Genomic DNA, 20,229 nt, shown 5'->3' with positions numbered 1-20,229 from the left:
TGTCCTTTGCAAGTGGAAGACTAACCCCCACTAAATTGGCATGCCATGTTTTGTCTCCTAATCCTGACTCTTGCATGTAGTGAATGATTTTTCAGGTGCAGTGTTATGGCATGAAGTGAGTTTCCTTGGTTAATGGTTGCATGATTCTGGAACTACAATGGAATAAAATATCACAGATTTGGTATATGCCCACCTGGTTTATGTGCTGGGCTTTATACTTAAAAGGCCATTTTACCATGTGCTTTCATGCTCCAGACCTAGGTTGCAAGCTATTTGGGGAGGGGGTATATTAAAAGTACCATTCTGACAGTGGGGTTAAAGGTTAGATTTAGTCACATAATGTAGATCATAAAAGGATGAGTACAAGAGATATTAAAATATATTCAATCTAAGTAGTTTGGTATAATAATTATAATCTATGCCCAGGACATATTTGAAAACGAGAGGTAACTCTCAATGTATTACTTCCTGGTAAAACATTTTCTTAATAATAATAATTATATATATATATATATATCTCTCATCCTGGATGGGCTCCAGAGACACCATTCTTCTACTTTGTTTTATGGGGCTACATGATTTGTTTTTATATGCAGCTTATTCTGGTCCTGTTGGTTGAGGTGCCCTTCATCCTTTTTTTAGCAGCAAAAGGGCTTCATGAATATCCATTGAAATGTATACCTTGTTTCTAGCAAAACTTGGAGGAACCCCAAGACTCTATCAGCAAAGAACTCCAAGACCCATTGTAGCATCTGTCAGCTCAGCTGGACATCCTGTCCACCATACTCCAGCACTAACTAATGGTACAAGTTTGTACTCTGTGACATCCCTTCATACCAACACTTTCACTCATTGTTACTAAAGTTCTGAGCACCGGGTCATTGTGTATTCCTGCCTACCCCAACTTCTGACATGGAATTTATGCAGTACCACATGGAAATAAATTACAGGTGTATCCCAAAAAGCTAAACCATTACCGTTTTTATATATTGCTGTAATCCCCTTTTATATCCACTCTTATTTGTTCAATAAATTCAGAATTGTTTTTGTGTTCTATCTAATCTGAATTGGGATTTAAAAAAAAAACTTTGACCCTTTAGTTGTTTATCTTCATTTCTGGAACGATTTTTCTGCAGCATAACTTAAAGTCCAAGATTACCTGCAACAAAATAGTCCTTTCTGTGTGTGGAAACAAGTAGCAGTCAAATACAGGTTCTAGAAATGGATTGTCTACAAACTGTATTACACACTGTCTTCTTTGGAACTAACATTAATCTTGTACTCCCTGCAGTACAAGAACAAAGGAGGGAGAATGAGTAGGTAGTATCATCATTCCTTGTAATGTATCAATGATGTGATCCAATAAAAGTTTTCAAACCTTGCAGGGTTCATCAGAAGTGCATAAGGTATTGTATAATCTGATCTGAAATAACTAGGTACAAAATATTTGATAAGATGGTTCAATGAGCGATTATTCAGCTAATAAAAGCTTACTGTGTACCAACTTCCTTACTTGCATGTATACCTCAACAGACGGCAAGTTATGGTAATTATATTTTCCCCGACACCACACCACCAGAATAGTCCCAGCCAATGAGCTCGATGGTTTGTGATATCGGCAATATTTATTCGTGTCAACAGACAAACTCGTGTAGCTATTACTGCTGACCATGAAATTGATTTCCATTAATTTCTTATGAACATCCTTCAAGAGTGACCCCTACTGATATATTCCTCTGGACCTGTGATTATCGATCTTATTTTGATGCACTTACTCTAACACAGAGAAGGGGGCCAGGGATTTCTCCATCTGACTATTTTCACTAATAAAATAATACACAAGTTGAGAATTCTGTAACATGACTTTGCATTGTCTAGTTAGGGAAGTTTAAAAAAAATAACGGGAAGAATCCTGTAGCATATGTTTCTCTTGGTCTTTTGGAAAGTCAAGAGAAACTACAGGAACATCAAAAAAAAGCAATGGTTGCTTTAATTAGGAAATTGTAACAAAAATATATTTAACAAAAAATTAATCATTCCACTGTTTTTGTATCAAACATGACGAGACTTTCCATGAATGTGATATGATACTTGTTCTGAGAGGGGGCTTCAGAAGTTCATTCTTTGATTATTTTCATATGAGGGTTTGGAGTGGTCTCCCATCATCGTGGATAAAATTGCACATCCCTAATCGGAGCATCCACAGGTTTGGTCATTTTGCTTAGATTATCCCTTGCAACAAGGTTTTTAAAGCCTTTTTAGTAGAATTGTAAAGGCAAAGCCTCTTCAGACCTATGGCTTGCTCAGTGTGGGATCCTAGATGGCTGTCCCTTAAATGTTACCATTGTTGTTGCGCTAATACACATTACAGTGAAAATGAACGCTAAGATAAAACACGGAGTTAATATATCGCCATCATGGGGATTATTGATTACCGTGATTTAGACTTCCAAAACATTTCAATTACTGAAATGCTCTATATATTCATCAATTTAATACGGTTCATCTAAGGAAGGAAATCCTGGAAATGTGATGGTGCATAACGGCATTATAATGTCTCACATGTTTAAGGCCTAGGTTGTAAATTTTTTGTTTCTTCAGATTGGCTGAAAGATGATTTTAGATTATATTAGGTTATTTTTAAAACAAAAATCATCTGTATATAGGTATACACCAGGAAATATCCTTGTTCATGTTGATTACCAAGAACTAAAATAGTAAATGATCTATTATCACGGGAGACCAGGACTAATACCAGGGATCAATATCGCCAGAACGAAACATGAGTATATAAAATTAATTTATTGGAAAAAAGTATCCACAACTGATTTATAAACAGACAACACACACTCAGAACTGGGGAAAACTGTGAATACCCTGTAGTCCTTGTTGCAGGGATCTCCTTGCATGGATTTCCCCTGTTATCTTCCTTGCACAGTGCCTACAGGGGCTGGTTTTCAGGGCTGGGACCAGCACCAGCACTCTGTATCTATAACTGGCAATCACCACCAGAACCTGAGCTAACTAGGGGTCTTCCTCCCTTTTTATACACTTAAAACATAATATTGCAACATTCAGGGCCAGGTGCTGTCTCTATGCCAAGGCCCTAATTGGTGGATAGAAACGCATCATTAAAAAGAGCAACATACAAACTGCTACAGGGAAAGGTCACAGACAGGTTTGCAACCACATTAACCCCTGGTCTCTGAGGTGCTGGAACCAGGTATACAATACACATGCATTGCTATGTATGACCTAACATAATACACTGTATTATTGACAGGTAGGGGTGATGGCAGGCTTGACCTGTATTAAGAGCAGCCATATTTCCCCCCACTGTCACATCTATCATTTTCCATAAAATAACCGCTGATTCTTCTGAAGATATTCCAGAACCGTAAACAAATATAATTAACCTATTCATACGGCAAGTGACACCCAGGATAGAAATGTTTTCTATAGTTCTCTTATTTCCTTAATAAACTCTGGATTCCAATCAGGATGGAGAGGACAACGAATCATTGCTGCTCAAATCCTCCAGGAAAAATACCAACGCATCTTCCAATTCTCAGGCAATTGGCCTTGTTTATCTTTAAGTAGTTGCAGTAAACACATCCTGCGTCATTTTACACCACTGTGTTCACATCACATTCATACTTCTGTACAGTATATAGTTAATTTTTAGTTTTAATGTTTTTTTTTTCCTGTTCCCAGAACTAGAATCCATTAGACTCCCACATTAATGATATAAAATAACCATCCAAAAGAGCCTCCATTTTTGATTTTTTTTTTTTTTCTCGCATGTGCTTCTATTTTTCTTAAATGTTCAAATGTTTTAGTTTACTTTGAACAATTGGGGTAGACCCCAATCCAGCGGTGCGCTTCCCGAAGGCACTTAAAGCTGCAGTTCAGTCATTATCCTGCATGTGTGTTTTTTTTAATAAATCAGTTCTGTAGTAAGAAAAAATACTTTTAGCATTTTCTGTTTTTAAAAAAACAAAGACCAATTTTCTTGTATTCTATTTTAACAGCCATTTGCTAAGGCACTGCCCCTTCATGTCCTGGCACAAGCCCTGGCACACCCCTTTGTCAGCCCTGCCCTCCCTCTAGCACATGTCAGTGCAGGAGTGCTCATGAATATTCATGAGCTTCCACTGACAGACAAACAGAATATAAACAGATCCCTTCACTAATTATGTCACCAAATTTCGACCTATCAATACATGGAGAACTAATTGACTGGCAGCTATACAGTTCTTTAGGTAATTAGAGATTGCCCACATGAAACTATTGAAGTAAAAAAATAAATTAAAAAAAAAAGACACAACTGCAGCTTTAACTGAAGTGCAGGGGAAGCGGAGAAGGCCTCTGTAAACCTTGCCGTGGTTCAGCCGGAGACGCGTCGCCATGGCAAATGGCGCCGCAGGGTCGTGATGTCGCGTTGCTATGACAACTTGATGTCATCACACCCAGCCGTCGGGAACCTTGTTAAGGAGGTGGAAGGGAGGGGGCGCATGGAGAGGACAGCCGGCAGGGGGGCGCAGGGGAAAAAGATTGAGCTCCCCTGCCCTAATTAATACACAGCATCCTTTGGTACAAACTTCAGAGTAAACCACTCCACTCAAATTATCAACATCCTGACGGGTGTGATCTCTATCTCATCAACCTTAGGCTGCGGCCATAGTGCGTGCGATGCGAACAATATGCAGTACCTCTATCAGGCCGGCCATAGTGCTCGCCTGGACGCGTGACGGCGCAGCAGGATTTTGAAGAGATAAAAAATTTTTTTGCGTGACTGCCAAGTCCCGTGAGAGGTCCAGCCAATGAGGGTTAACCAACCTGGTGATGTCACGGCCACACCTCCCCATCAGAGTCGACGGATCTATATATATATATATATATATATATATATATATATATATATACAGTATCCATTTTTGACAGTTAAATATGTTCTACATGTTGCACGTACGACTTGTTTTCTCAATTTTACTGGAAATCTCGCTAAAAATTAATTCCGCATAATTGAATCTCAATTTTACATTTTAATCCTCACTTGATCCCCTTTTTTCTATCTTTTTTTTTTTTTTTTTTAAAAGGTACATGCTGTAATCTGACACGTTAGTTTTGCATCATCCGTTCTCCAAGTAATTGACCCAACCCATTTGAAAATACACCCATTATCACTAGGGTTTTGCCTATTTATTCAGGTGTTTGTCTATAAAATACATTTAAAACTTAGTAAGCATCTACTTACCACTAATTCCTACTATTAGCCACTTTATCAAATTGTCTGTACAGGCATACCCCGGTTTAAGGACACTCACTTTAAGTACACTCGCGAGTAAGGACATATTTTCAATAGCACCATACCCCTGTGTCCGTATGCTCGCTTCGCGAGTACGGATACTTATTCTGCCCTACAGAACGCCGTAGTAGTGACTTGCTGATTCCCCTCACCCAATTGGAAAACGGCAGCTCGCGCATGCGCCTGTCGGCACGTCCTGAACAGCCATACCTGCTTCCTACCTGTACCGGAGCATTGATAAGTGGAAAAAAGGCAGTCCTTCACTTTAAGTACATTTTCGCTTTACATACATGCTCTGGACCCATTGCGTACGTTAATGTGGGGTATGCCTGTAGTATGTTTGTTTAAACTCCGACATTTAAACCTATGCATTTAATTTTAAAGGGAAGAAAATAAACCAATTGTTTAGTTAAATCTTAAATAATTTAATGTTGTTAAAGCTACATTTCACTCCTCAACAAAAGGATTATTTCTTAACTTCTTTCCTTAAATTGAATATTAACCTACAAGTAGCATAAACTCTTGTTAAAATCATAAGAGGGGGAGGTGGTGGTAGAAAAGGATGAGGTTAAAATCCAGTTGCTGCAGCGTTCAGTTTTTTAAACAATGACATTTTAAAGCTGCAGTTCAGTCTTTTTTTTTTAATTGAAATTTTTTTTTTTTTTTTTTACTTCAATAGTTTCATGTGGGCAATCTCTAATTACCTAAAGAACTGCATAGCTGCCGGTCAATTCGTTCTCCGTCTATTGATCGGCAAAGTTTGGCGACATCTTTAAATATGGGGAATGTAAATCGTTGCTATAGGAACAAGCATGCTTGTTAAAATAGAATACAAGAAAATTGGTCTTTCAAAGTTGTTTTTTTTTTTTTTAAAACAGAAAATGCTAAAAGTATTTTTTTCTTACTACAGAACTGATTTATTAAAAAAAAACACACATGCAGGATATTGTCTGAACTGCAGCTTTAAACATCCGTGAGACAAGACAAAAACTAAAGGAAAAAACGTTCAAACTTTGTTTCCTAGAATATGATTTAAGACAATCTCTAAAGGAAAGCAAATGAAAAGGCCATCACATAATAACATTCTCTGATCAAACCCCAAATAATTTACTTTACGTGCACGAATACCACGTTGATAATTGAGACGTTTAATTGTTTGCAGACAACTTATTATATTAATGCGCTCATGATGGAATACCACGTGGTTTATATCAAGTCATTGGTCTTACGTTTATAAGATATCCAAGGTCACAATATATATTAACCAATTAAATGTGATTACAAACTTGAACAATGAATAATAAAATAAAACAATCTAAAATTGGGATTATTGTTTTTTTTTCTCCGTAACTTAATTACAAAACTAGAACATTTAATTGTGACACTTTAAACTTGTGGGTAGAGTATATGTACGCATATTACTTTGTCCTATAAATGATGAATCATAATATGTCATACATTTCCCCTTTGTCATTTTACAAAACCCATGCCAGGTCTGCTCACATGATTAAACAATTTAAAAACCAATAATGTACACTTAAATAGTATTTACCTAATATTTAGGTAATTATAGCCTAGAGCCAGGGGTGTGCAAACTTAGTTTAATGCACCCCCACCCCCCCGTCTCCTCTCCCCTCTGGCCCATGCCCCCCCCCCCCCTCACGGCTCCAGTGCACGTTGAGGGGTCATGTGTTTATTTGTTAGGCAATAAAATGCACTATATGAGTTTTTTTTTTTCCCCTCTCCCTTGTTCGATTGCTGGTCTTAATGAATCCCTCACGTGAAGGACTTGGTGGGGTAGCTGCTGATAGGTTGACATGTCACTGGGAGGTTTTCTCTATAAATGTTTTGTAATTGCACCCTTTGCCTGCGCTTTTCAAACCGTTCCCCTGGCAAAGAAAATGCTTATGCTAAAGCTGCCCTTCCAACCTCGTTGGTTCTTACCTGATTTTGTTCAACAGCCAATTGGAAGGCTGTCATTTTTAAATCTATTTATTTGTGCAAGTCTGAAATCTCTGTTTTGGATCCCAATTATAATTTTTTTTTTTTTTTTAATTTACCTTTTTTCCTGAAATGTCTTAAATCTGCTGTTCTTTCACGAGTATTAGTTCTGCATTTTGCGTAGCAATTTGAAATGGGGCATTTTCTGCTGTGAAAAGCCGTTCTAGTTCTGCGGTTACAACGGACTTCTTGCCCCTTTCCTTTGTGCTACGCTTTCTTGCAACATGGAACCACCCCCATGATGTTGACCAACAATTTAAACTAGTATTTTTTCCTTGCATGAGTATACATAGTGAATAAAGTGGGTGATCAGTCCACTTATTCCATGTAACCCTCTCACTCCTGGCAGATCACATAAAACCTTAACTGTTTACCTATTAATAATCACCACCTGTTTGTGGGTGTTTTAGCGATCGCCAATGTACAATCCTTTGAGATTACCTCCGTTTCACGACTACCAATCAACCGTTAATGGTCTATGCTCACACACTCTTGGTAGTCTTCCTCCAGTGTCTCCTCATCTATGCCCCATGCAGTCTGCTTCGGAAGCCCTGATAGAAAGTGGTCCTCGTGTAGTCTAGTCTTCAGTTCTTGGTCTGAGATTAAGGTGTGATCACAGTCTCTTTCATGGTCGCGCATAAAATAACTTGGTACAAAATACTTGATAAATCTAATTGGCGATTAGTTATTCCGCTAATAAAGCCTCACAAAGTACATGTGTACACACAAACCCTCTTACATGCATGTGTACCTCCTCAACATGGTAAGTATACTTTTCCTGACACCCCACAACCTCTGAATAGTTTTAGCCAACCTGGAGATGTCGCTGTTCATGCATTTTGTCCATTACTAATTTCTTCTGATGAACATACTTTATAGATCGGTAGTGGTCACTCTTGCATAATCATTGGGGAATATATCCTATCTTTACCTTCAGACAGAGGTGGAACTTGGGGGGGGGGGTGTGGGATGTGGGGGGAAATAGAGAGGAGTATTTGCCCCATGCTCGGCCTCTTAAGGGGGGTGTTGGTCAGGCCCGTGGTTACAGGTAGGGCGTCTGGCGGAGGATGTGGCCTGCCGCAGTGGTCCAATCCAGAAGGTGGCTCTGACTTCTGGTCTCTGCTGCGGAGCCAGAGAGGGAAAGGGGGAGAGAGAGAGAGCTTTGTCGATAGGTGGTTCTTTAAACTTTTGCGAAGACGTGAGAATTGCAGGAACATCATAAAAAGCAATGTTTGCCTTCGTTTGAAAACTAATCTAGAGAAATATATTTAAAAAGCAATTATTTCCTGGTCCTTATTACTTCTTTGCTTCTATACTTCTGCTATACCCTGCAAGATTTGAAAGCTATCACACTACCTACTCCATTGCCCTACTTTGGTATTTTACTTCATGGAAGAAAGCACTACCCACACTTTCTCTTCTAGTCACTGTAACCACCTCTGTCACATCTGTTTCTTGTAGGACATCATTGGTCGCACCTTCATTTCCCATTTTTTGTGATATTTTGTCTTTTTGTATCTGCACCTTATTAAAATAAATACATTTTATATGCACTATAGTGAAAAGGGGAAGTTCATTGCATGAGAACCTGAAAGTCATACTATTAAATGTTGATATTTTGCCTTCTGCATTTCTCACAGTAATGTGTAGAAGGTTCAGCTGGCATGACGGTGGCTAACATTTGTATATCTTTGCTAGAATTATATTAACACATTAGAAAACATGTTTCCACTGCACAACATTCATAAATTGATGTAAAACCTCCATTGTATTTAGTTCTTTCATACTAACAAGCGCGTACTGCTTTGAGAAGATTGTTCACTCTGAGAACTTGTTGCAACTTGCTATCCTATAATATATCTCCTTTTCCAGACAACGGTTATTATTTGCCATACTACAAGAGGGAGCGTGGCAAGCGAGGCACTCAGATCACTGTTGGAATTTTAGAAAATCCAAACTACAAAAACATCCGAAAAAAGGATCCGGTTCTCCTGCTGCACTGGTGGAAGGAGATTATGGGCACTATCCTGTTCTGTATCACTGCTACAACCTACATCGTGCGCAAGCTGTTCCACCCCCATCCACTCAGTGCCCGGGTAAGCAATCCAGCAGGGACATAACGTGTTGTTGTGATTGTTTTATATATATATATATATATATATATATATATATATATATATATATATATATATATATATATATATATATATATATATATACTACCCTTTTACATGTATTTAATACATTAATATTTGTCTATATCATATTTTTTTTTTAAATATATAACGTGGCAAAGTCACCCAAGAAACCATTACACACAATATTTCATTGGACTGCCAGGTCTGGCCTTGTTCTGTGAGGTTATCTGGTGATAACCACACCGCTTTCTATTGGTGACCCCCGGTGGGCATATTAGATTACTGCCATAAATAGTGTTGCTCTAGCCTACATTTCCTGAGAACATTGTTCAGTTTCAGGAAACATAAACTGAACCGCCTTAGATTTTAAAAAGAAAACACATTTTCATGCCATGGGCTTTCTGCTTTAAAAAAAAATGGTCAATTCCAAATGTTAACAATGGCAAGCAATATCAATATTGCTCTGTTATGCATTTTAGACATGGATACCACAATTTATTCTCATGACAGGGAAGCAACCTACTGTACGATGCTTCTTAGCGTTGTTTAAAGTGTTGAAGGATTGTTGGTGTCGGCTTGTCTAAAGTGTCACTTCTCTAATACCCACGTGAATGGTAGTTCGTAGAAAGGGGCCCTTAATCCCAGTTTCTTGTCTCACCACCCCCCACCTCAAATGCAGTCTGTTTATGCTTCCCATTCAATCTCACTATATATATATATTTATGCACAGCAATGTACAGGGGAATACACCTCAATTGTAGGTGCTGCAAACCCTTAGACCCTTGTATACCAATGACAGATGTAGGCAATAAACCCTCTTTGATAAAGCGCACCTGGCGAGAAACGCGTTAGAGGTTTCTCTTTTTAATTAGACTAGATGCCTCAAAAAAATATATTGTTCGTTTTTTCAATCTTGCCTCCAGTTCTCTGCTTTTTTGCAGTGCTCCCAGTTTCTCTTTAATTTTTTTACTTTTATATATATTTTTGTTAAATGTATTCTTCATCTACCTCACAGGAGGCTAAGAGATTGAAATGGCTTCTGTTTCTTTTTCCAACTTTGAATCTCCTCGAACTTTCATTCCCATTTTTGTAGATCCTATGTTGGAGAGAAGTCATTTTATTTTTTTCCCCCAATTCAGATTAAACTTTGTACATTTCACTTGGGTAAAGGGAGAAATATTTTTGGATACGTGGAGGCATTAAATACTCTAATGGTATCCTCGACTTCTCCCCTCCTCTGTTAAAATTAAATAGAATCCTATGAAAGATTTTCCGTATTCTGTTTTTTTTGTTTAAAAATAAATAAGTTACCATTGAAAAACTAGTTTGGTTGTATAGTAATGACCTTTTTTTGTTTTTGTTTCTGCCATTATACAGCAGAGGAAAGAGTCCGAGACGCAGTGTCAAACTGACAGTAAATACGAGTCTGTGAGTGGAGAAGTTAAAGATGATAACTGGAATGATTATAAGAACTGTGGATATGTATCACGGTATGAGCAAATCTTAATCATTTGTATAGTGTTCTCGTACGGGTATGAAATGCATCTTTTCAATATGGAGATACTGCATCTCCAGCAAATATCACTATTGTGTTCATCCAGTTATGGAGCATAGCAACCAGAAAATGGTGTTGCCCAATAAAATACAACACTTGCAGAAGAAACCTAGGAGGTTTTGACACTTGTCTATGAAGTACTGTACTCGTGTTAGTTCAGTAAAAGGGATCCCCAGCTACAATCTACATTTCCCACAGAACCGTACCCTGCTAGAACTTTAAGCTACAGTACTTTTTGGCCAAGGTTGCATCTGCTGGAACTCTATTCTAGCAACGTTTTGATTTGGTTGTAATCAAATGGAAAAAGTTCCGGGCGTCTGTTCTAGCAAACTGAAACCTGGTGTTGAGTGATTCTATGCATTGCCAATTCTCCAGCCTTTAGAGAGCGAGAGTGTGTGTGTGTGTGTGTGTGTGTGTGTGTGTGTGTGTGTGTGTGTGTGTGTGTATCTTTTAGCAAATTTATTGGCACGCTTGTGGTTAACCAATTATTTCTGTAAACGGCAATGGTATGCCTACAGCAGCGGTGCGCAAACTGGGGGGCGGGGGCGCGAGACTGCAGGCGGGAGGCGCGGGGTTTACAGAGGCCCCGCGCGCTTCCCGAAGGCACTTAAATTAAGTGCCGGGGGAGCTGCAGGGCCTGTGTAAACCTTTACTTACCTAAGCTCCGGCGGCTTCCTTCCTGCATCGCCATGGCAACACCGCGAGGTCATGTGACGTCGCGTTGCTATGGCAACGTGACGTCATGACGCTGGAGCGCAGGTACGTGGGGCTTAGGGGGGGCGCGGGAGTGAGGGGACGCCGGCAGGGGGGCGCAGGGAAAAAAGTTTGCGCCCCCCTGGCCTACAGGATGCATTTGGGGCACCTTATATTTTTGTTATATACCCATTTAGGCAATCGGATGGGTCAGCAAGTCAAGACCACTGGTAATTGAGTGAATGTGAATTGTATATGCCAAGCAACATCTACTATTGCATGTTGGTTGCATGTTGGCTATCTAGTTTCTATATGGATAGTATAGAGAAACTAGATAACCTAAGCTATACGTATAGGACTTGTACATTTAGGGCCTAGGAAAAGGTTGGTCTGCACCTGTGTATTTACCACCACTCCTTATCTAACAGGCGTTTCATTGTTTTACTAGTTATCTCACAGATTTTGAGCCTGTTCAGTGTCTTGGCCGTGGAGGCTTTGGGGTGGTATTTGATGCCAGAAACAAAGTAGATGACTGTAATTATGCCATCAAAAGAATCCGTCTACCCAACAGGTAACTGGAAATGTCTCTCTAATATACGTAAGAATGTGAAGATGGACAACTTTAAACTTTTTCATATTTAATAAAGAAACTAACCTTTTCAGACTTGATTTCTTCTCCTGTCCCATTTTATTTCCCTAATACACTGATTTACTTCGTGCCAGCAAACATTTTCATGAAGCCTGTAATGCAACACACAATTGGGATGTAGTTTGACTCTCCTGAGGATCCATAGTTCTGCAAACACAGATATCAGAAGTGGAAATTATGGCCTGTACTTTTCAGGAGTAGTAACCTTTTTGGGTTTGCTCACGTGGGTTCTCCCTTTACCCAATAAAAGAAGATTAATGCCTACACTGTTAAATGACGTGTTAACATTTCCTTAACAGTGCTCCAGGAAGAGGGAGTTCTTATGCTCATTTTGCATCTCTGCATTATTTTTAGGTAGGAAGCGGTGGGGATCTCCACAGCTAAACCAAGTTAATCTCAGCTCCAGGCAACACCTGCTTCCCCGAGATAGGTACCAAGGAAGGTGCTGCCGGTAGCGTCCCCTTCAGCAGAAACAAAATGGGGTTTTAAATATCCCACATGACGCAGGCCACTAGGAAGCCGCAACATAATCTGTCGCTGCTTCCTATTATTCCTATTCCTATTAGCCTGGGTGTCGCAGAGATTTAAATACCAGGCTGTAACCGGCGCAACCGTTCCTTGTACCTTGAAAGCCCCTGAGCTGAAATGATCACGGTTCAGCTCCGTGGAGGAGACCCCCCTGTTTCCCACCCATGTGTGATGAAGAGAGGGTGGTGGGAGAGTGGGAAGAGGTGAAGTGAGGATTGGATTATGTTAACCCCAAGTTAAAAGCCTAGCATTCTAAATCAAATAAACTTTGTGCATCTTTTTTTAGTTGCCACAATAGGTGAAATGGAGTTTAAATCTTGGACTAAGTTGAGTTAAACTCTGTTTTTGGAAAGAGCAACGTTAAAGAAAGGCACAATGATATTTTTAGTGGGGAAGCCCTTTAGTTATTTGGTATAACATATATTCTAAAGATTAAAACGGCTCTTTTGTAAACACCCCTTGGTATGGGACAAATTTAACATAATTAGTGCCCTCAACTGTATCTTTTGAATGTCCTTAAAATGTAATTTGGGGGGAGGGGGGGTTGTCTTCTCTCAAAGCCGCAACCAATCGGTGTGTAATAAATACTAACGTTTGCATGTACTTGTGTATTTTTCTGATCTCAGAGAGCTGGCACGGGAAAAAGTAATGCGTGAAGTCAAAGCTTTGGCGAAGCTCGAGCACCCGGGCATTGTGCGCTATTTCAACGCGTGGCTAGAAGCGCCACCCGAGTTATGGCAAGAAAAAATGGATGAGCTGTGGCTGAAGGATGGAAGGTTCGGGACCTAAACTGTTCCGCTTACATCTTCTGAATAATGGGGAACCGTAGTGTGTGAAAAGGCTGTTGGGGCTGAGTGGAAGTAGAACAAATGTATTGCAACAATAAAACTAAATATCCTTTTAGATCACTTAATCCACAGTTTATTATAAATTAAAAGTGTAGATTGGATTTATTTCCATATCAAAATAACTTGTCAGACCTATAGCACTTTATTTCTTACTAAAATGCTTTTCATAACAACCAATGTAGTGCCAAATGTTAGTATAACAGGTTAACTAAACAGTGGATTCAAATGTAACCCAATCCCAACTATTTACCAAGATAAAGACCATGTTAATGGCAGAAAATAACTGTGTGTGTATCTTTATATAACTATGAAAAGGAAGGATCCAGCGCTCCACGGATTTTGCAAAAATATCACATTTTATTGCACCATGCACAACGACCGTTTCGACCTTAGTAGGTCCTTTTCAAGTGAAAAGGCCTTTTCACTTGAAAAAGACCTACTAAGGTCGAAACGGTCGTTGTGTATGGCGCAATAAAATTTGATATTTTTGTAAAATCCGTGGAGCGCTGGATCCTTCCTTTTCATAGTCCAAGTGGATGTTTTGACAGGTATCCTTGAACCAGCAGCACCTGTAATACCTTTTGTTTATACATCTAATGGTGTGCAGCACATTACTGTTTAGCTTTATATAACGTCATTAATGTAGATAGTGCTTCACAGCAGTAATATTACACATGACATAAATAAGAAATAATACAAATAACACATAATGGGAGGAAGCGCTTCAGACATAAGTGTCTGCAAGGGGCCTTGGTCTATGTCTGAAGTGTATAGTAATGGCCGATGTGTTTCGCTAAGGAGGTGGGTAAAGAGGGTGCTAGTCGGATATTGAGGGGAAGGACATTCCAGAGGTGTGTGGCAGTGAGTGAGAGGGCTTTAGATACAAAAGGGGCAGAGAGCAGACCTTGAGCAGAACGGAAGAGACGGGATGGTGTATAGCGAGAAATGAGGGCTGAGATGTAAGGTGGTGCAGAAGAGTGCATAGCCTTAAAGATGTGGGGGGGTGTATTTCAGCAGAAGAGATGCTGAGACAGATTTAGGAGAGTAAAGTGGTTCTGGCAGCAGCGTTTATGATACGTTGTAGGGGCGACAGGTGAGGGGCAGGATGGCTGGACAGTAGGTTACAATAGTCTTGACTGGAGCGAATGAGGGCCTGTGTCAGCGTTTTAGCAGTAGACCAACAGAGCAAAGAGTGTATTTTGCAATATTGCGATAGAAAAAACGGGTTTTGGCTACATTTTGAATTTGAGAGGAGAATACAAGTGAGCGTGCTTGTGATAGTGGGTGTATGATCGTGCTACTAACAGTAATGTAGGAGGCGGTCGGAGGATCAGGTTTGGGAGGAATTATGAGGAGCTCCTAGTCCCACTTTTACTGCATACAGCTCCATGTACAGTACTTGGTGGGAATACATTACTTTCTCATATGGCCAGACAGTGCTATGTAGTAAGGCAAGTAGGTTAAAGTCAAATTTTTATGCCATGTTGAAAACCGGACAAGACATGAAAAGTTATTGTAGCTCTTAATATTTCTTCTCTATAGCACTGATTGGCCGCTCAGCTCCCCAACGCCTCTGGATGGCATCTCTGTTAAAGTCCGAAGCACAGACCCATTGTCCATGAAAGAGCAGGTAGAAGTCATCACTCCATCAGACAGTTTTAGCTCCCTCTCTGCTGGATTTGTTGCTATTCGGCCAGGAGGATGTGAGAGCAAGTCATCTCCTCACCAATCGTCTGCAGCAGGAGACCTAAACCAATCTCAAGATGTTCTGCTGAACCTCCAGGACAGTGTTCTTACGGACTGTGATATGCAGCACAGCACACTGGATGAAGATGATCTGGGGAACTCCTATGAACATTGTCCTCTTACAATTGCAAATTTTAAACTCCGTGAGAAAACTTCCTCATCCATAGTTTTTGAAGACTCTGGTTGTGATAATGCCTCCAACAATTTAGACCACAAAACAGACGTGTCTGTCCTTCTTACAAATAGTGAGTTCTCTGAAAAAGAAACTGGAACTAAAGACTCCCATGGGAGCAAACCCACTGCTGGAAGTGTTTTGTCCATCTCTCCTCCCAGACCAAAAACTTTAAATTTGGATTTAACTAAAAATACTGCTGAAAAATTGAAACCCAGCTCTCCAAAGGTGTACCTCTATATTCAGATGCAGCTGTGCCGCAAAGAAAACCTGAAAGACTGGATGAATGCTCGGTGCAAGCTGGAGGAGAGGCCACGGACTGAGAGCCTGCAAATCTTTTTGCAGATTGCAGACGCGGTGCAGTTTCTACACAGCAAAGGGCTAATGCACAGAGATCTGAAGGTGTGTTGCTGTGTTTGTTTTTGTATCACTTAATGTGCACACCAGTGAGTGGGAAATAGAAATAGGAGTATACACATTCAAATTGGAAAACTTCTACTTGGGCAAAGCAAAGAAAATGATTGGAGCCCTCCTATAGTGTCATTACAAGGCTGACCTTTCACCGTACCCCTGTAGTCCCACCATGCTCTTGTGGAGGGTTTTTCTAGTGGTTATAATGGAATATTAAAGGAGTTTGCAAGTAGTCTTTACCACTCCCACCCCTTCCCCCACCCGCCTATCAAACCGTTGTGTACACAGGTGCGCCGACGAGTATTCTTAAACTTGCCTTGGAAAATCTGGGGCCATCACCAAGATCCAGGTACATGCTGCAAACATTTCAGTGACATTTCTGCAGAGACTAATGGCCCATCAGATTAACACAGCAGGTGTCCCATTCAGTTTGAATGGGACTGCCATGGACCCCCCTCTGTTAATCCGATGGGCCATTAGTCTGTCTGCAGAAATGTTGGGTCTTGTTGGTGATTGCCCCAGATTTGTTTTAGAATACTCGTCGGCACTACAGTAGTAGGAAACTATTAAAAAGCAGTATATATTTTATGCCCTGCTATTAATGTTACTGATCAAATAGCTTATACAGTTTTGTCAAGGAGGAAAATGTGAGCAAAACATGTTTAGCCCATATTTGCTGCATGTTTTTTAGGTCACAGTATTTCGATACCCTTCCAATCTCTTAAAACCTCCCATTTAGAAAATGTAACTGGCTTTTAATTATTATTCTTGAAGAACAATACAAAGGTAAGTGTACAAGCCTGTGCTTCTTGCTATTCCACATTCTCCCACCAGGGGACATCCTCTTTGCAATAGTGTAAGTGGAGCTCATAGTGGACATGGAATAAGGCCGTGTCCATATTGGATCCGACTGCGCTCGCGCCAAATTCAAACAACTGGAGGCCCGTACGCATGTCCATAGATCGCACGTGAGCGCCGAGGCGTGGCAAGAAACTTGTTTGAATTTGCCGCGCGACGGCCTGGTCACGTGCGCAGTTCAGCCATTGAGGGCAAACCTCTCACGTGACGGGCACGCCCCCATCGTACGACCCTGCAGGCCACGGATCCTGCAAGTACACGCGCACCTACTATGGACCTGGCCTTAGACTGTTAGTACAAGAGGTTGGTAGGGGAAACCATAAGTATAGAACTGTTTTGGGTGGAAACTCTTCTAACCCCGAAGCTGCTCCTCTTTGGGTAGGAGTTATAGATCTCTTGAACAGCAGTTGTTTGTTGATAATCGTCCATAATAATATTGTGGCTGTGCAGAAATGTTTTTTGTTCAATACTTGGTCATAACCTGTTTTGCTCTCATTTCCAGCCTTCCAATATATTTTTTACGTTAGATGATGTAGTGAAAGTCGGGGACTTTGGGTTAGTTACGGCAATGGACCAGGACGAAGATGAAGAAACTGTTCTGACGCCAATGCCTGCATATGCCAGACATACCGGGCAAGTGGGAACGAAGCTGTATATGAGCCCAGAGCAGGTGTGTTATGCTTGCACAAACTCCAATGCTTCTTTAGGATAGATGGATGGTTATAAATGTTGGGTGAAACTCTCAAATGGTCCCTTTGTAAATTAAGTAATTTAGTGACTTCAGAGTTTTCTCTACCTAGAGGGGTGTTGCATTTTTATAGCCATTTTAAAAAGAAATGCTTGTGTATATAAATTTAGATGGCTTTGATGATTGGGGTTCTGACATCTAGGTCCATAATTACTAGACGGTGCTATTCCATAAGACCCCTTCTGGCAGCTATTTTGGGAGGTACAAGTTTACAAAAAAATATCTTGTAGGTCAGCTGGTCATGACTTGCTTAATTTTCTACTAATGCAATTTTTTTTATCATTTTTTTTATAGATTTATGGACAAAGTTACTCTCACAAAGTAGACATCTTCTCCCTGGGGCTGATCTTATTTGAACTGCTGTACCCTTTTGGTACTCAGATGGAAAGAGTCAACGTAAGTACCTATAGCTAAACCTGTTCAAAGTGATATAAAGTCTGTTAGTATGTGAGGAATTTGTAGTTGTAGCAGAATTGACTGTAAGTGGCCACTCTGCACTTCCTGAATAAAGGTTTCGTTACTGCTATAACACACCCGGAGAGACTAGCTCATTATATAGGGAGTAATTCTATATCTGCCAAGGCAGCCCCTCTGGAAAATTTTGGGCAAAAATGCCTATAGATTGCTATACTGTAGGTATTTTCGGTCACTTCAGCTGATGTCTTCCAAGACCCATAGTGTGTAGAAAGGAGAAAGTGTATTTGTCGTAATGGGAACATATAAAGCAATGCATTGTGTAATTTTTTTTTTTTAATGCATGTCCTCTGTGTTTAACATGGTTATAAATATGTTTTTGACAAACCACGTGGCTGTTTGTCTGATATTACAAACTAGCAGATCTAATTCTAATATCAGACGCACCTTGACTTTAACTGCTGGTACGTTTCTTCTTCCGTGCAAGTTATGCAGCCTGCAGAATTGTTTGCATGATAAGGGACAAGCTTTTTTTCCACGCAGGATTTTCAGAATACGTTATGCCACATTAACTATTTGTACAGCTGTTCATCCTCAGAATGGTAGCTGATTTTGGCACAAGGGTTATAAATAATGAATACATAGTTTTGGTTCTTGAATGTCTTCCATCAGCAAACACCATAAATATCAGTGCAAATCATGTGTGGCCTATTGTAAAATGGATCAAACACACACACTGGTAATTTAGCTCCATATCACACAGCTGCTTTATATTTCTTAATGTCTTCGCTGTTTAAAAGTATTGAATGCATTCATTTCCCCCTCTCCTGGGTAATCCGTTGCATATAATTCTTAATGCCCCTGTTCAGTATGCAGTGCAGATGTCTTCACAGTGCTGGAGAGGCATTCGGCTCTATTCAGATGGTGCACACCAAAATCTCCCCCTAGCATATTGAACGGGAACCCAAGACCTTGTACTGTTCCACTAGGGGGCACTAAGGTTCCTGTCAGAAATATACACATTTTGTGTAAAGATCAATGCAATGAAAATCAGCTTTGCCAATGACTACCTTTTTTTTTTTGTCATTTATTTCCCAAGTGACGCACATTTCATTATCTCCCATTTGGGGATTTAAAAAGGGAAAGAGAACTTTTTTTTTTTTTCCTGAAAGGGTAAAGCATATATTCAGGCATCGGCCCCTGTGCCGCCAGCCTCGTTCTCCTTACCATATGGCAGGGGCGTAAGATGAGAGCCAGTCTGAAACTTCACTTGGTTGTACAGCTCTACATATATCGCCAGTACACTGCGATAGGAAGTCGTAAAATAGAGGTGTGTTCTGGGATTAAAATGGTTAGTATATGGGTGTAGAAAATGGTAATGGATGGTAATTATTTCCCCCTCCCCTTCCCCCTCTCTCTATGATGCTTGGAGACTATATTCACTGAAAAAATTAATTTGAGAAGTTTTCAGACTGATGCAGTCTTAGGAAAGTTTTAACGCCTATATTCTTCTCTTAGGCTTCGTCCCCGGTGGCCTCTGCTGCGCGTGAGATGGCGTGCACGCTACACAGAAAGCCCTCTATGGGGCATGCCCCAGACGGCGTGTGGCGCGAGCGCACAAAGCGCGATGCGTGACCGCCTTTGCCAAAAGATAAGATTTTTGTCTTTTGGTGTGGCGGCGGTTCTGCCAATGAGGACGAACCAGCCGCGTGACATCATGGCAGAGCCCCCACCACAGGTTTTTGAATCAGCCGTGCCAGAAAGGTGCAGGGCTAACACGCCATTTCACCTGCAGGAGCGTGGCAGCGGGTACGATAATCTTGGATACATCTACAAATCCATTACATGAGTCCTAAGAAATTGATTTTGCCAGCTCTTTGATGCATATCTTGCTTTAATAGATCATATACTGAGTGATTTGATGCAAACTTCTATTTATTTTGATTTTTTTTTTCTTTTTCTATTTTGTTAGATATTAACGGAATTGCGCTCCTTGAAGTTTCCGCCACTCTTTACACAGAAGTTTTCCCAGGAGGTATGAATACTACACCGAGCTGCTGTATTGATTTTATTTTTCTGTTCATTTAATCCGCAGGGAAATGTTGATGATCAAACAGGAAGTCGACTGTCATAAACCCAGAAAATATTTATTTAGGGCTT

General features: G+C 40.3%; 1 protein-coding gene across 3 annotated transcripts in view; it reads left to right on the top strand.

Annotated features, from left to right (window-relative positions):
- EIF2AK3 (eukaryotic translation initiation factor 2 alpha kinase 3) overlaps positions 1-20,229 on the top strand; it is a 51,773-nt gene that overhangs the window by 28,356 nt on the left and 3,188 nt on the right. For 2 of the 3 annotated variants that reach the window (XM_075571974.1, XM_075571991.1), the window contains 9 exons: positions 693-803; positions 9,182-9,405; positions 10,825-10,937; positions 12,144-12,266; positions 13,499-13,648; positions 15,263-16,040; positions 17,410-17,577; positions 17,950-18,051; positions 20,042-20,104. In XM_075571974.1, the coding sequence (XP_075428089.1) occupies positions 693-803; positions 9,182-9,405; positions 10,825-10,937; positions 12,144-12,266; positions 13,499-13,648; positions 15,263-16,040; positions 17,410-17,577; positions 17,950-18,051; positions 20,042-20,104 (1,832 nt within the window). The remainder of the gene's footprint in view (positions 1-692; positions 804-9,181; positions 9,406-10,824; positions 10,938-12,143; positions 12,267-13,498; positions 13,649-15,262; positions 16,041-17,409; positions 17,578-17,949; positions 18,052-20,041; positions 20,105-20,229) is intronic. The other variant, XM_075571983.1, reaches the window with a different exon arrangement.

This window comes from Ascaphus truei, chromosome 1, assembly GCF_040206685.1.
Source record: "Ascaphus truei isolate aAscTru1 chromosome 1, aAscTru1.hap1, whole genome shotgun sequence".
Lineage (NCBI taxonomy): Eukaryota > Metazoa > Chordata > Amphibia > Anura > Ascaphidae > Ascaphus > Ascaphus truei.
Note: the sequence above shows the minus strand (reverse complement) of the source record. Positions and strands in the feature narration are given on the sequence as shown.